The 12,741-nt window shown below is 40.7% G+C and overlaps 1 protein-coding gene across 4 annotated transcripts in view; it reads right to left on the bottom strand.

The window, feature by feature from the left end:
• CD96 (CD96 molecule) overlaps positions 1-12,741 on the bottom strand; it is a 106,563-nt gene that overhangs the window by 11,357 nt on the left and 82,465 nt on the right. For 2 of the 4 annotated variants that reach the window (XM_051859365.3, XM_089330753.1), the window contains 2 exons: positions 12,450-12,512; positions 11,542-11,613 (listed from right to left, as the gene is read on the bottom strand). In XM_051859365.3, the coding sequence (XP_051715325.3) occupies positions 11,542-11,613; positions 12,450-12,512 (135 nt within the window). The remainder of the gene's footprint in view (positions 1-11,541; positions 11,614-12,449; positions 12,513-12,741) is intronic. The other 2 variants (XM_051859366.3, XM_051859368.3) reach the window with 1 other exon arrangement.

Below are 12,741 nucleotides of genomic sequence, written 5' to 3'. Positions count from 1 at the left end.
TTATTGGCTTGATGTATGTTGGGTAAGTGGACCCAGTTTGGGGGGTTCTATAACTGTTTCTCTAACTTGTTGTGGGGGTGTTTTGTAACACTTTCTTATTTATCTCTCCATTTCAGAATAGAAATATCTGTCTCACACATGTCCCACCATTGTATCTTGGAAGCATATAACTCATTTTATTTCATAGGCTTGGAGTTGGAAGGGAATTTGCTTCAGGATGAATCGTATCTTTGAGTCTCATCCATCTCTGACTTAGATGATATCTAGATGGGACTCTGGACTTTAGACTTTAAATTTAATGCTGAAACACATTACATCTTTTGAGGTATCAGAATGGAATGGATTTTTTTTTTTGAGTGAGAAGGACATGACTTTTGAGGGGCCAGGGATTGATTGCTGTAGCTTGAATGTGCCACTCCCAAAATTCAGGTGTTGCCAATTTGATGGTGTTAATAAGTGGGACCTTGAAGAGGTTACAAGACCACTAGAGCTCTTACCCTCATCAATGGAACTAAGGCCTTTAGATAAGAGGCTTCATGGAGCATTCATACCTTCCCTGCCATTTTTTGCTATGCAAAGATACAGTAATAATGTCCTCCCTGAGCTGGCACTGTGGTATAGTAGATTAAGCCTCTGCTTGCAGAACTGGCATCCCACGTGAGCACTGGATCACATCCAGCTGCTCTTCTTCCGATCCAGCTCCCTGCTAAAGGCCTGGGAAAGCAGTGGAAGATGGCCCAAGTGCTTGGGCTCTTGCACCCACATAGGGGATCCAGAAGAAGCTCCTAGCCCCTGGTTTCTGATCAGCCTAGCTCTGTCCATTGTGGCTATTTAGGGAGTGAACCAACAAATGGAAGACCTCTCTCTGTATCTCCCTCTCTCTGTTTGTAATTTTGCCTCTCAAATAAATAAATAACTTTTTTTTTTTTTTTAAAAAGAATGCCTTCACCAAATGTCAGGGTCTTGATCTTAAATTTCCCAGTCTCCAGAACAGTTGGAAAATAAATTTCTGTTTTTTATAAATAATCCAGTCTGAGGTATTCTGTTATAACAGCACCAATGGACTAAAGGTAGCCACTTGGAAGCAGGAAGAGGGACTGGCAGGCAAACACAGAGAGCATGTTCTGACTATTTTCAGGCATATCCCATAGATGAGCCAGAAGAATGGGATGGAATGAAGGCTCAGGTGTCTTATGGTAGTCTTTAGTAGAGAAAAGGTGCCAGGAAGGCTTTGAATACCTTTTTAGAACATGCACGAAAGGAAGACAGCTTCTACTATGGGTCAGCTGACATCCTTGTTCAGCCGTCAATACTGAGCTGCATCGGCAGTGAGTGGTCAGACCCCTATGGTCGAGGCTCTGGTAGGTGCAGGGTTAATTCTTTTCAAGCATTCAGAGGCAAATCTTTCCTTTGAGTGGCTGGTAGCAAATTCAGGTCATGCATATGGCTTTTGAAATAGATCTATCAGCCTGAGTATTGCCCCATCTCAAGCAAGGAAGTTCCATTTCTTGGCAGGTTCTACATATCTGTATCTGATAACAGGCATCCAACATAATGCAAAGTAAAGTAACTGTAGTATATGGTTATAATCAGTAGAAAGATACCACATTCCTTTATTTAAACATTAGCATACACAATTTTTTCAGTTAAGTGTTTTCTTGACTGTCAAGACCAAAATGCAGAAGCAAAGCCAAAACAAAACAAAACAAGACAAAGATTTAAAAATACTCTTAGCCTTCCCTTTTCTCCTCTTCTCCCTGGATGTCGATAGCAGCTACAGCTGCTGACAGAGCTATGTTATCAGGCCCTTCCAAAGAAGCGTAGGTAAATGGTTTTAGGGATTGCTCACAGGACAATCTGTCACGCACAGCTATTTTGAGTCTGACTATGTCAAGGAGAGACACTCTTATTATCAATATAATTCTCTGACCCTGCACATGTGACTTTGACTAATTTTTTTTTTTTTTTTGCTGTTCTTGGCAGTTACTAAGGTCTATACATGATGATGGACTGGGCATTTCTTTTAATGCCTCTTTAATGATTTATTTATTTGAAAGGTAGAGCAACAGAGAGGGAAAAAGATGAGGAGAAGGAGGTAGAGGAGGAGGAGGGGAGAAGGAGAGAGAGAGAGCAAGAGCGCGAGAGAGTGTGTGTGAGCTGGTTCAGTCCCCAAATGGCCACAATAGCTATGTTTGGACCAGACCAAAGCCAAGGTAAGGAACTCCATCCTAGTCTCACACATGAAAGGTAGGAGTCCAAGCACTTGAGATATCATCTTCTGCCTTCCCCAAAAACAAGCGCAGGAAGCTGGATGGGAAGTGGAGCAGTTGGGACTAGTGCTGGAATTCCAATATAGGATGCCTGTTACAAGCAGTGTAACCTGAGCAGGCCCTCTTAATCTCCATTTTAATGATCAAGCTGTTGGTCTGGAATATGAATGACAAACTCATTAACTGACAACTCATTAAAAAGCAATTTGGGGCCGGCGCCGCGGCTCACTAGGCTAATCCTCCGCCTAGCGGCGCTGGCACACCGGGTTCTAGTCCCAGTCGGGGCGCCGGATTCTGTCCTGGTTGCCCCTCTTCCAGGCCAGCTCTCTGCTGTGGCCAGGGAGTGCAGTGGAGGATGGCCCAAGTGCTTGGGCCCTGCACCCCATGGGAGACCAGGAAAAAGCACCTGGCTCCTGGCTCCTGCCATCGGATCAGCGCGGTGCGCCGGCTGCAGCGGCCATTGGAGGGTGAACCAATGGCAAAAGGAATACCTTTCTCTCTCTGTCTCTCTCTCTCACTGTCCACTCTGCCTGTCAAAAAAAAAATAATAATAAAAAAAAATAAAAAGCAATTTGGTGGGCCAGCACTGTGGTGTAGCAGGTAAAGCCACTGTATGCAGTGCTGGCATCCCATATGAGCACCAGTTTGAGTTCTGGCTGCTCCTCTTCCACTCTAGCTCTCTGCTGTAGCTTGAGAAGGCAGTGGAGGATGGCCCAAGTATTTGGGCCCCTGCAGCTGTGTGGGAGTCCTGGAAGAACCTCCTGGTTCCTTGCTTCAGATTGGCTCAGCTCCGGCCATTATAGCCATCTGGGGAGTGAACCACAGGATGGAAGACCTCTCTCTCTCTCTCTCTCTCTCTCTCTTTCTCTGCCTTTCGAATAAATAACTCTGCCTTTTGAATAAATAAATAAATCTTTAAAAAGAGAGAGAAAGCAATTGGGACTAGTCCTGGATTTATGTAAGATTAGGAAGAAGGCAGTTTGTTCTGGATGGCCTTATAGTGTTTTTTATTTTTTTTTTTCAATATGGTGTCTCCTTAACTTCTTATTTTCAGAGCTTAATGTCTTTATTTTATAACACTTTAAAGTGTGTTTGCATCTTTTTAAAGTGTATTTGCAATAGGGATAGGATAATTGGATGTATGTTAACATCTAAATTATTGTGCTATCCTTTCAAGGAAAATGGTATTTAAAATCAAAAGACGTTCCACTTCATGTTTATTATCAATATAGAACATTTTGTAATGATTAGTGACATTCAGACACCAATAGTCTTTTTTTTTTTTTCACAAAATGCAGAGTGTCAGTCTTTTCTAGGCAATTCATGGGAGGGTGATATCAGCAGCACATTAATACAAGTTACCAAAATGGCAATACTTAAAATTACGAAATTATTTGACAATTTCATAAACCTCTTTTCTTATTTATTTAAATATTTATTTTTGACAGGCAGAGTGGACAGTGAGAGAGAGAGAGAGAGACAGAGAGAAAGGTCTTCCTTTTCCGTTGGTTCACCCCCCAGTGGTGCTGTGGCCGATGCCCTGCGCCAATCTGAAGCCAGGAGCCAGGTGCCTCTCCTGGTCTCCCATGCAGGTGCAGGGCCCAAGGACCTGGGCCATCCTCCACTGCACTCCCGGGCCACAGCAGAGAGCTGGCCTGGAAGAGGGGCAACCGGGACAGAATCCGGCGCCCCGACCGGGACTAGAACCCGGAGTGCCGGCACCACAGGTGGAGAATTAGCCTAGTGAGCCGCGGCGCCAGCCTATAAACCTTCTTTTCAAACTGGTGTAAAGCTTTTTTGTAAAGTGTAAAAAGATTCCTAAAAATAATGCCCAATACAATTAAACTACAAAATCCACGTTGGAAAAGTACGGAGTTGGTTTTCTAATCCTGATCTTAAGAGATCTGGAGGGATTGTGTGAGATGTGCAGAGAAAGGAGTTTCTGTGGGACAGGCATTTGGTAGAGTGATTAAGACAGCACTTGAGGCACCTGCATCCCATATTGCAGTGCTTGGGTTCAAGTTTCTGCTTCACTTCAGATTCAAGCTTCTTGCTAATGCACACCCTGGGAGGCAGCAGGCATGGCTCAAGTACCTGGGTCCTGCCGCCCACATGAGATCCCTGGATTGAGTTCCTGACTCCTAGCTTTGGCCTGACTCATCCCTTACCAGGGGTTTTTGGAAAGTGAACCAGTAGACAGAAGATCTCTCTGTCTCTCACTCTCCTCTCTGTCTCTATTCTCTCTCTCCTCCTGCCTTCAAATAAATAGAAAAAATAAAAATTCAGAGAATAAGTTCCCAGTTGATGGATTCAATAAGGATAGAAAGGAAAAACTCAAGACCAAAAATATATTCTAAACAAGAGTCAGCAAGACAAAGAGATGTGCACTTTTTGTATTGATGGCTCCCACAGGAGACACGGGGGAGAGAGAGGTATTCCTGTAGAATACTGCTTACAGACCCCTAGAGCTAGCTTCCTCCAATGATACATCTTTCACTAAAACAATACTTTTCTGAAAGCCCATCTACTCTGCCATTTAGATATATAATTTTAGAATATATTCAAAGTCGCCACCTGCCATTCTTAAGGTCTGTGGGGGACTCAGCAGGATTATATTGCTGTTGTTTTTTATTTAATTGAAATATTCTGTGTTCTTCAAGGTACTTTTGTATTTGTCAAATATATAGGCTAGTTCTTTAAATCTTTGAGTACTCATGTTCAATGAAATCTATGAATGGAACAATATTTTGGCATTTGGAAGGTAAACGGCAGCTTGACTACTAACCTTCTCTAGCACATCAAGATCAACTGGAAATGGAACATGGAGAATACTGTGCAGTTGGAGCTTCCAAGTATATTCCTGTAGCCTTTCTTGAGCATCATTTCAGGTTCTTCCAGAATTTCTTTAAATTTAGCTTTTGATAAAGTTCATCCAACAAAGAAACTATGCAAGATAGCAAATCATTCTACTGCAAAATGTTTCTCTTCTATGTAAAAGCAGGATCAACTTCAATAACAGTATTTTTCCTTTAGTTGTAATAACTTTCTTGACATTCATCTGTGACCACTTTATCATTGTCACTGATGCTACAACATGTTAGAAATCTTTCCTTTTGTAGGAAAATCCCCTGGAGTGTCGTATCAAGACCATAACTAGCTGATGTGTGGCCACTCTTCCTCTTGTAAAACCACAGATGATTTGTCAGCCTTGTAGAATTCCTGCGGTGAACTGAATTTTCCTAGAATTCTGGCATTGTTTTTTTTTACAGTGATGAATCTTGTTTAAGGCAGTCTGGTCCTTGATTTTATTCTATAACAATGGCAGAGGTGGCAAACAATGTCCAGAGATTTGGGGTCTGAGGAGGGCCTGGATTCTCAGTAATCTTAGTCTTCTGCCTATCTTCCTCTTCAAAGTGAATTGTACTAGGCTAGGACCATGCCTACCACCAGCATTTACCTACCAGTTCTAGCACCTATTTCCACCTTTCCCATGACCACCTGGTCTTCAGACGAGGCTCTCATGCTCCTCCTGCTCATGAGAACCACGATCTTCCCACACACTTTGGAAGTGTGAGGCTTGTGCCCTAGCTGTGGAGAAATCTGTGATGAGCCAAGGTACTTCTATTTTATTATTATTATTTTTGTAGGTTGTCAAAAATAAACTGTTTATAAAACTTCTGCATATTTGTGATGTGATGATCCATTATATGTATGTATTGTATAATACCCAATCAAAGCAAGTATATTTATGCTTACAAACATATAACATTTCTTTATAGTGAAAGCATCCAAAATCCTAGAAGATAGAATTTTAAATCAGATGAATAAATCTTTAATTTGAAATTCACCTAACAGGAGCTAGGCAACAGAATGGGAGAAGAACAGTTTTAAAGATGAAAAAAATGGAATGAGATGTGAGCCAACACATAGGAGATTTTAGAAGTTGCGGACAAATATGGTGAATTTAAAGGGACAGTGTGCAAGACAACAGGGAACAGAAGTACTGCAGTGTTTATCATACAGCCTAAAATAGAAGCAGTGGCGAGCAATGCTGTAGGAACTGGCATTGCTGGGTTTTCGCCATGACTCTCAGACCCTCCTCTCTAACCTCTCACTTGTCCCTCTGCCTGTGGAAAACACAAGGATTTGCCAGGAAATTAGTGGGCACAGCTACCAAGAGCCTGAGAAGAACTAACCAGGACCAGAGGTAGAATAATAAATGCATTTAAAAGATTTAAGAAGCAGAGTAGGTAAATTGTAAAGCATAAGGAATGCATGGTCAAAGAACAGAATAAATTTTCCTTGTGAGATCTGTAAGGCATTGTATGCGTATGTGTGTGTGCGTGTGTGTGTGTGTGTGTGTGTGTGTGGTGGTGAGCTTGAACTTGTTGAATTTGATAATGGGGTGAGCTGGAGGCATTGAGGCCCATGGAGACTCACATCATTTTACTGCTTGCTTAACTCAGATATATTGGCTGGTTTGAATGTGGCTTTAGGCTCCATTGGACCAGGAGGATGGAAAGGGAAATCAGAAAGAAAAAAGTAATTAGATTAAATTTCCTGCTTCATGGCCTGATCACATCAGTATCAAAATGAAACTGTGTTCCAGGATGTCATTAACCTTATATATTTTGAGTATTTTAATGGTCAGATTGAGTATTCCATCTCTAAGGTGGTTAAATTAAGATATGCATTTGTGTATTTCAGATTGTAGGGAACTTAGAAACTGAACTAGGATTTAGATTCCAATATTCTTGAATCTCAGCCTAGACCTCTTCAAGTTGATAAATAAAATGACAACAAAAGAATATACCCAAACATGTGCTCATAAATGTGGATAAACACAGTATATCAGACCTGTGTAGTGATATGCAAATACATATGAGCTATGCAAAACACATGCACACGCCAAATTTCTCGTAGAACATATTCATAAATAGTGAGGGCCCTAGAAACACTGAGAGGTGATTTATTCCACCAGAAAATCATTATCATCCTTTTGCTGCCTCTGAACATTTCATAACTACTGAAATAAACAGACTGGGGGAAAAATATCATTACCAATGCCAATCACGTATCTTGCCAAATGCATCATCCAATATTGGATGTCACATTACGGTCCAATCCAACAAGTAGAAGTGTGTTTCAGAAACAGTTTGGGAGTTAGCAATCAATATTAACTTGTATCCTAATGTGTTTTCGTGAACGATTATAAATAGAACGATGTACTGCTGGGGACTTCTTCCTCTAAGTTTGTGGATAAAAAGTGACAACTGGTTAATGAGCTCTTCTCATCCTTGCATAAGCAACCATGTGTGTCTACACTGCCGGGGAAAAACCCTTTGTGGGACTTTAGGGTCCTTTTCTAGGTTCCACCATTTCTAAAGCCTCTTTTATGATAAGGCTGATAGACATGTCTGAGGAGAGATGAAATTTTCAAATGGGAAAGGGAAAAATGTGAAGGGCCACGGCCAGTTCATTCATTAGGAGATTATTCATAAGACAAAGAGCACACTGTGTAAGTTATACGTCAAAATCCTTTCAGTTCCACAATTTCTGCCGCAGAAAATACTTAGGTAACCTCTTTGCCTCACATGGATATACAGAATGGCAAAGATTTATTTTGTCATTCCTGGCACACATGATGCTGAAATCCATACAAAGTTTTTTGCCTGGATTTCTTTTTTCCCCCCAAAGATAAACATCTTTTAACTCTATTTTTCACTAATTTTTTGAAGGGCCCTTATATTATAATGACAACATAAATGAGCCAAACAAGCTAAAAGTTCAAAATATTCCAACTAAACAGATTTCTTTCCACTGTGGGAGCCAGGATTCAAATCTAGGCACTGCAATGTGGGACCCAGGTGTCCGACTTGGAGGCTTAACTCCTAGGCCAGATATCTACTGTTGATATCTACTCCATTGGCCAGATATCTGCTTGTTTTAACCCAAAACAATGCTATTAGGATTCATCTATACTCTTATATGGTTGTTATCCACTCAGTTTTCATTGCTCTATACTGTGTTATTTTATGAGTATACCACAATTTATTTATACAATTAACCATGTCCATTTTGATTATTTATAATTTTTACTAACAGAATTTCCCCCCAATATTTGTGTAGATATTTCCTGCATACACCTATTAACTTTTGTGGGTGTATATATGTATATATGGAAAGAATTTCTGAGCTCTAAGGTATACACATGTCCAGCTTTAAAATACAGTGCAATGTGATGGAAAACGATAATAATTCATACTCCCATCAGCAATATATAAGAAAATATATTGATAGGATGTTGAATGAATCTTGCTCAGCAATTGGCAATACCAGACTTCTTACTTTTTGCCAACTGATTATGTGAAAAATCGTTTTCTATTTCTGGTCTCCATCTACATTTTATGATTAGAGGAGGGATTAAGCATACATTCCTTTCATCCACTTATATTCATGTATTATGTTGTGCATTTTTGTATATTTTCCATTGCTTTTCATATTTTTGTTATAGACATAGGAATTCTTTGTAAACTGTTGATTTTGATTTTTTGTCAATTTTATATTCTTGATCTCTTTTGAATTATATGTATGGCAAATATTTTCTCCTAGATTATAGCTTCCATTTAAAACTTTTTTAAAGGTATCTATGAGGGAGTGGGAAAGGAGAGGGTTGCGGGTGGGAGGGACGTTATGGGGGGGGAAGCCATTGTAATTCATAAGCTGTACTTTGCAAATTTATATTCATTAAATAAAAGTTTAAAAAAAAGGTATCTTTATGAGCACAGTTTTCTTAATTCTATCTTAATTTTTCAATTTTTTTTTTTTTTTTTTTACAATTAGTGCTTATGTGTCTCTGTTATAACCTTCCCCACTCTAAACCCTGGAGGAAATTCACCTTTATTTTATAACGTGTTCTGATTTTATTTTATTTTATTTTATTTTATTTATTTATTTATTTATTTTTTGACAGGCAGAGTGGACAGTGAGAGAGAGAGAGAGAGAGAGAGACAGAGAGAAAGGTCTTCCTTTGCCGTTGGTTCACCCTCCAATGGCTGCTGTGGCCGGCGCACCGTGCTGATCCGAAGGCAGGAGCCAGGTGCTTCTCCTGGTCTCCCATGGGTGCAGGGCCCAAGCATTTGGGCCATCCTCCACTGCACTCCCTGGCCACAGCAGAGAGCTGGCCTGGAAGAGGAGTAACCGGGACAGAATCCGGTGCCCCGACCAGGACTAGAACCTGGTGTGCCAGCGCTGCAGGTGGAGGATTAGCCTCTTGAGCCGCGGCGCCGGCCCCTGATTTTATTTTTGATATAAAATTTTAAACTATATGGATATTTTAATGTAATATGCATGGTAAGAATGAATTTTATGTTAAGTCAACAACAGGAGTCACTGTATACTTACTCCTCATGTGTGATCTGTCCTTAATGTGCTGTCCAATGTGAAATAATGCTATAACTAGTACTGAAACAGTATTTTACACTTTGTGTTTCTGTGTGGGTGCAAACTGATGAAATCTTTACTTAATATATACTAAATCGATCTTCTGTATATAAAGACAATTGAAAATGAACCTTGATGTGAATGGAATGGGAGAGGGAGTGGGAGATGGGAGGGGTGTGAGTGGGAGGGAAATTATAGGGGGGGGGGAAGCCATTGTAATCCATAAACTGTACTTTGGAAATTTATATTTACTAAATAAAAGTTTAAAAAAAGAGTGAATTTTAATGCTTTTTTCTTATAAATAAATAAAAAATACACACAGGTTCATTTTTTGAAGCAATCCTTCTGTAACCTGCTAACTCATTTTTTTTTTATTTTTATTTTTTTTTATTTTTGACAGGCAGAGTGGACAGTGAGAGAGAGAGACAGAGAGAGAAAGGTCTTCCTTTGCCGTTGGATCACCCTCCAATGGCCGCTGCTGCAGCCGGCGCACCGCGCTGATCCGATGGCAGGAGCCAGGATCCAGGTGCTTTTCCTGGTCTCCCATGGGGTGCAGGGCCCAAGCACCTGGGCCATCCTCCACTGCACTCCCTGGCCATAGCAGAGAGCTGGCCTGGAAGAGGGGCAACCGGGACAGAATCCGGCGCCCCGACCGGGACTAGAACCCGGTGTGCCGGCGCCGCAAGGTGGAGGATTAGCCTATTGAGCCACGGCGCCGGCTCTGCTAACTCATTTTTAACATATTTATTTGTGGATTTCTTCCTATGATCTCCCCTCTGAACACTGCCTTCAGTTCCTGTAATTGGGCACTGAGTTCACATGAACTATACACTATTGCATCATTAACATATTTAAAAAAAGAACTATGTTAAATTATAAAGTCGTGCATTGACTTATGATGCAAAAGTATGTCATGAATTAAAGATGATGCTTAGTTCAACTCTTTGAGCCTGAGGTTTCCGAATGAGATAACATAAATAATGTTACAAAGAGCAGTATCATGCATATTCCTTTTCTCTCTTTATTTCCTAAGGACAAGTTCCCCGTGGTGAGACGACAAAGCTGGTTGGTATAAAAGACATTTAATGGTTTTAAAAGTACAACTTAATTGCTTTCCAAAAGGACAGACACATTTGCTCTTTATGGCAAAGGGCCTCGCTGTTAGATTACAACTTCTACATCCCCGGCAGGCAGTATGTTCTGTCCTCTGCTCCAGTCACCTCCCTCGCCACTGGCCCACCACACTGAGCATTTTCTTATTACCACCAACAAGCAGAGTATTTCCTCTTCAGACCCTGTCCATGCCTGTGTCCATTCAGCACTCACAGACCTGTTGGTCAGTTGGCCAATTACAGCAACAACCAATCCATTTTTGCCTCATACTGGGCTCCCTCTTCTCATTTTTATTAGTGACATGCATGCTCTGCCTAGTTCGCTCTTTACGCCCGCACCTTACACTTTGTTCTTTATGCCTCATTGCTTGTCTCTTTGCTAAGATGGTATGCTTCTCAAGACTTTTCAAGACCAGTGCATTTATAATGGCAACCTACCCTCACCCTTGATTCTCACCATCTCCCTTCCTGGCTTTGTTTTCCCGCTATCACTGACTACCATTTGTCTGTCTCTCCTCCAGAATTTGGAAGTGAGATCTGTTTTGCTCTGAGATGTGTACCCTGAACCTATAATAATGCTCCAAATTTGGTAGATTTTTTTTTCTCAGTATTTTCACATTTGATTATGTACTAGACACAAGGTAACTGTTCAATATATGTGTGGAATGAGTGAATGAGACCCAGAGGACTCTGCAGGGCCCACGGTTATACTTAACATTTCCCGGCCTCTATCCCACTGGAGGTCCTGGAGTAGCTGATGTCTTGGGTAGCCACGTGGGAATTGCTGGCTGAAAGACAAAATTATTTTTCAGAATCCAACTTTTTTATATAGCTGCAATTTAACTTTGCCTTGATGTGCTGAATTTTTAATCTATGTGACTTTGGGGAAATCTGAAATTGAAACTGTGCTTCCCTGGCAGGATTGGTCTGTGGCATATTAATATAGAGCAAAAGCTCTGTAGTTTATGTCCAATGCCAGTGTGTCACTGATTTGCTGTCTTTCTTTCTTCTTGTCACCATCTCAGATCACCGGGAAAATTGTGAAGATTACTTTCCTATTACCTTAAAACCCCTTGACAAATGAAAGGGATTGTGTAATAACAAACCAGCAACTCCTGTTTTTAAGATTACAGGAATTGTCAAATCAATACAGAGTCACTGTAAAGTAACTCAAAACCAAAATATCAAGATCACATAGAAATTTTTTTTGCCCATATCTCAATATTATGGAAACTACAGTAAAAATTGTGTTTTGTCTCTTTTGCTTTTTAAAAATGTATTTTCATTTTATTTGCAAAGCTGAATGACAGAGAGACACATAGGCCTTCCATCCACTCTAAATGCCTGCAACTTCCAGAGCTGTGCCAATTGGCAGCCAGGAGCCTGGAACTCAGCTGAGGTCTCCCACATGGGTGGCAGGAACCCAGACACTTGAGCCATTATCTGCTGCCTCTCAGGGGTACACCGGCAAGAAGCTGGATTGGAACTGGAGGAGCTGGGACTCCAACAGGTGCTATGATATAGATGCGGGCATTCTAAGCAGCAACTTAACCTCTGCTTGTCAGACAGCTATCCCTGCTTTGTCTTTTTGTGAGTCGTGGGATGCAAGGTTTGCTATACTCACTTTGAGAGGTGGTAGATGAAGGCATGTCCATGGGGGTCATTGAAGATGTAGCTGGATAGCCTACTTTGAAAACAAAATCACCAGATTGCTGTAAGTATTTATATTCACAAATTTATATCATTAGATTTAACGAGAGCATGGATTATTAGAATTGGAAAGAATCTTAATGGATTCATAGTGCAGCATCATAATTTTATAAATGATGAAACTGCATCCAAAAGGTCTATGCTTGTGGTTACCTACTAATATTCAATATTATTTCTTTTCTATTAACTCAGTTCTCCTAACACCC

This window comes from Oryctolagus cuniculus, chromosome 4 (genome assembly GCF_051225735.1).
Source record: "Oryctolagus cuniculus isolate XC-2025 breed Fujian yellow rabbit chromosome 4, ASM5122573v1, whole genome shotgun sequence".
Lineage (NCBI taxonomy): Eukaryota > Metazoa > Chordata > Mammalia > Lagomorpha > Leporidae > Oryctolagus > Oryctolagus cuniculus.
Note: the sequence above shows the minus strand (reverse complement) of the source record. Positions and strands in the feature narration are given on the sequence as shown.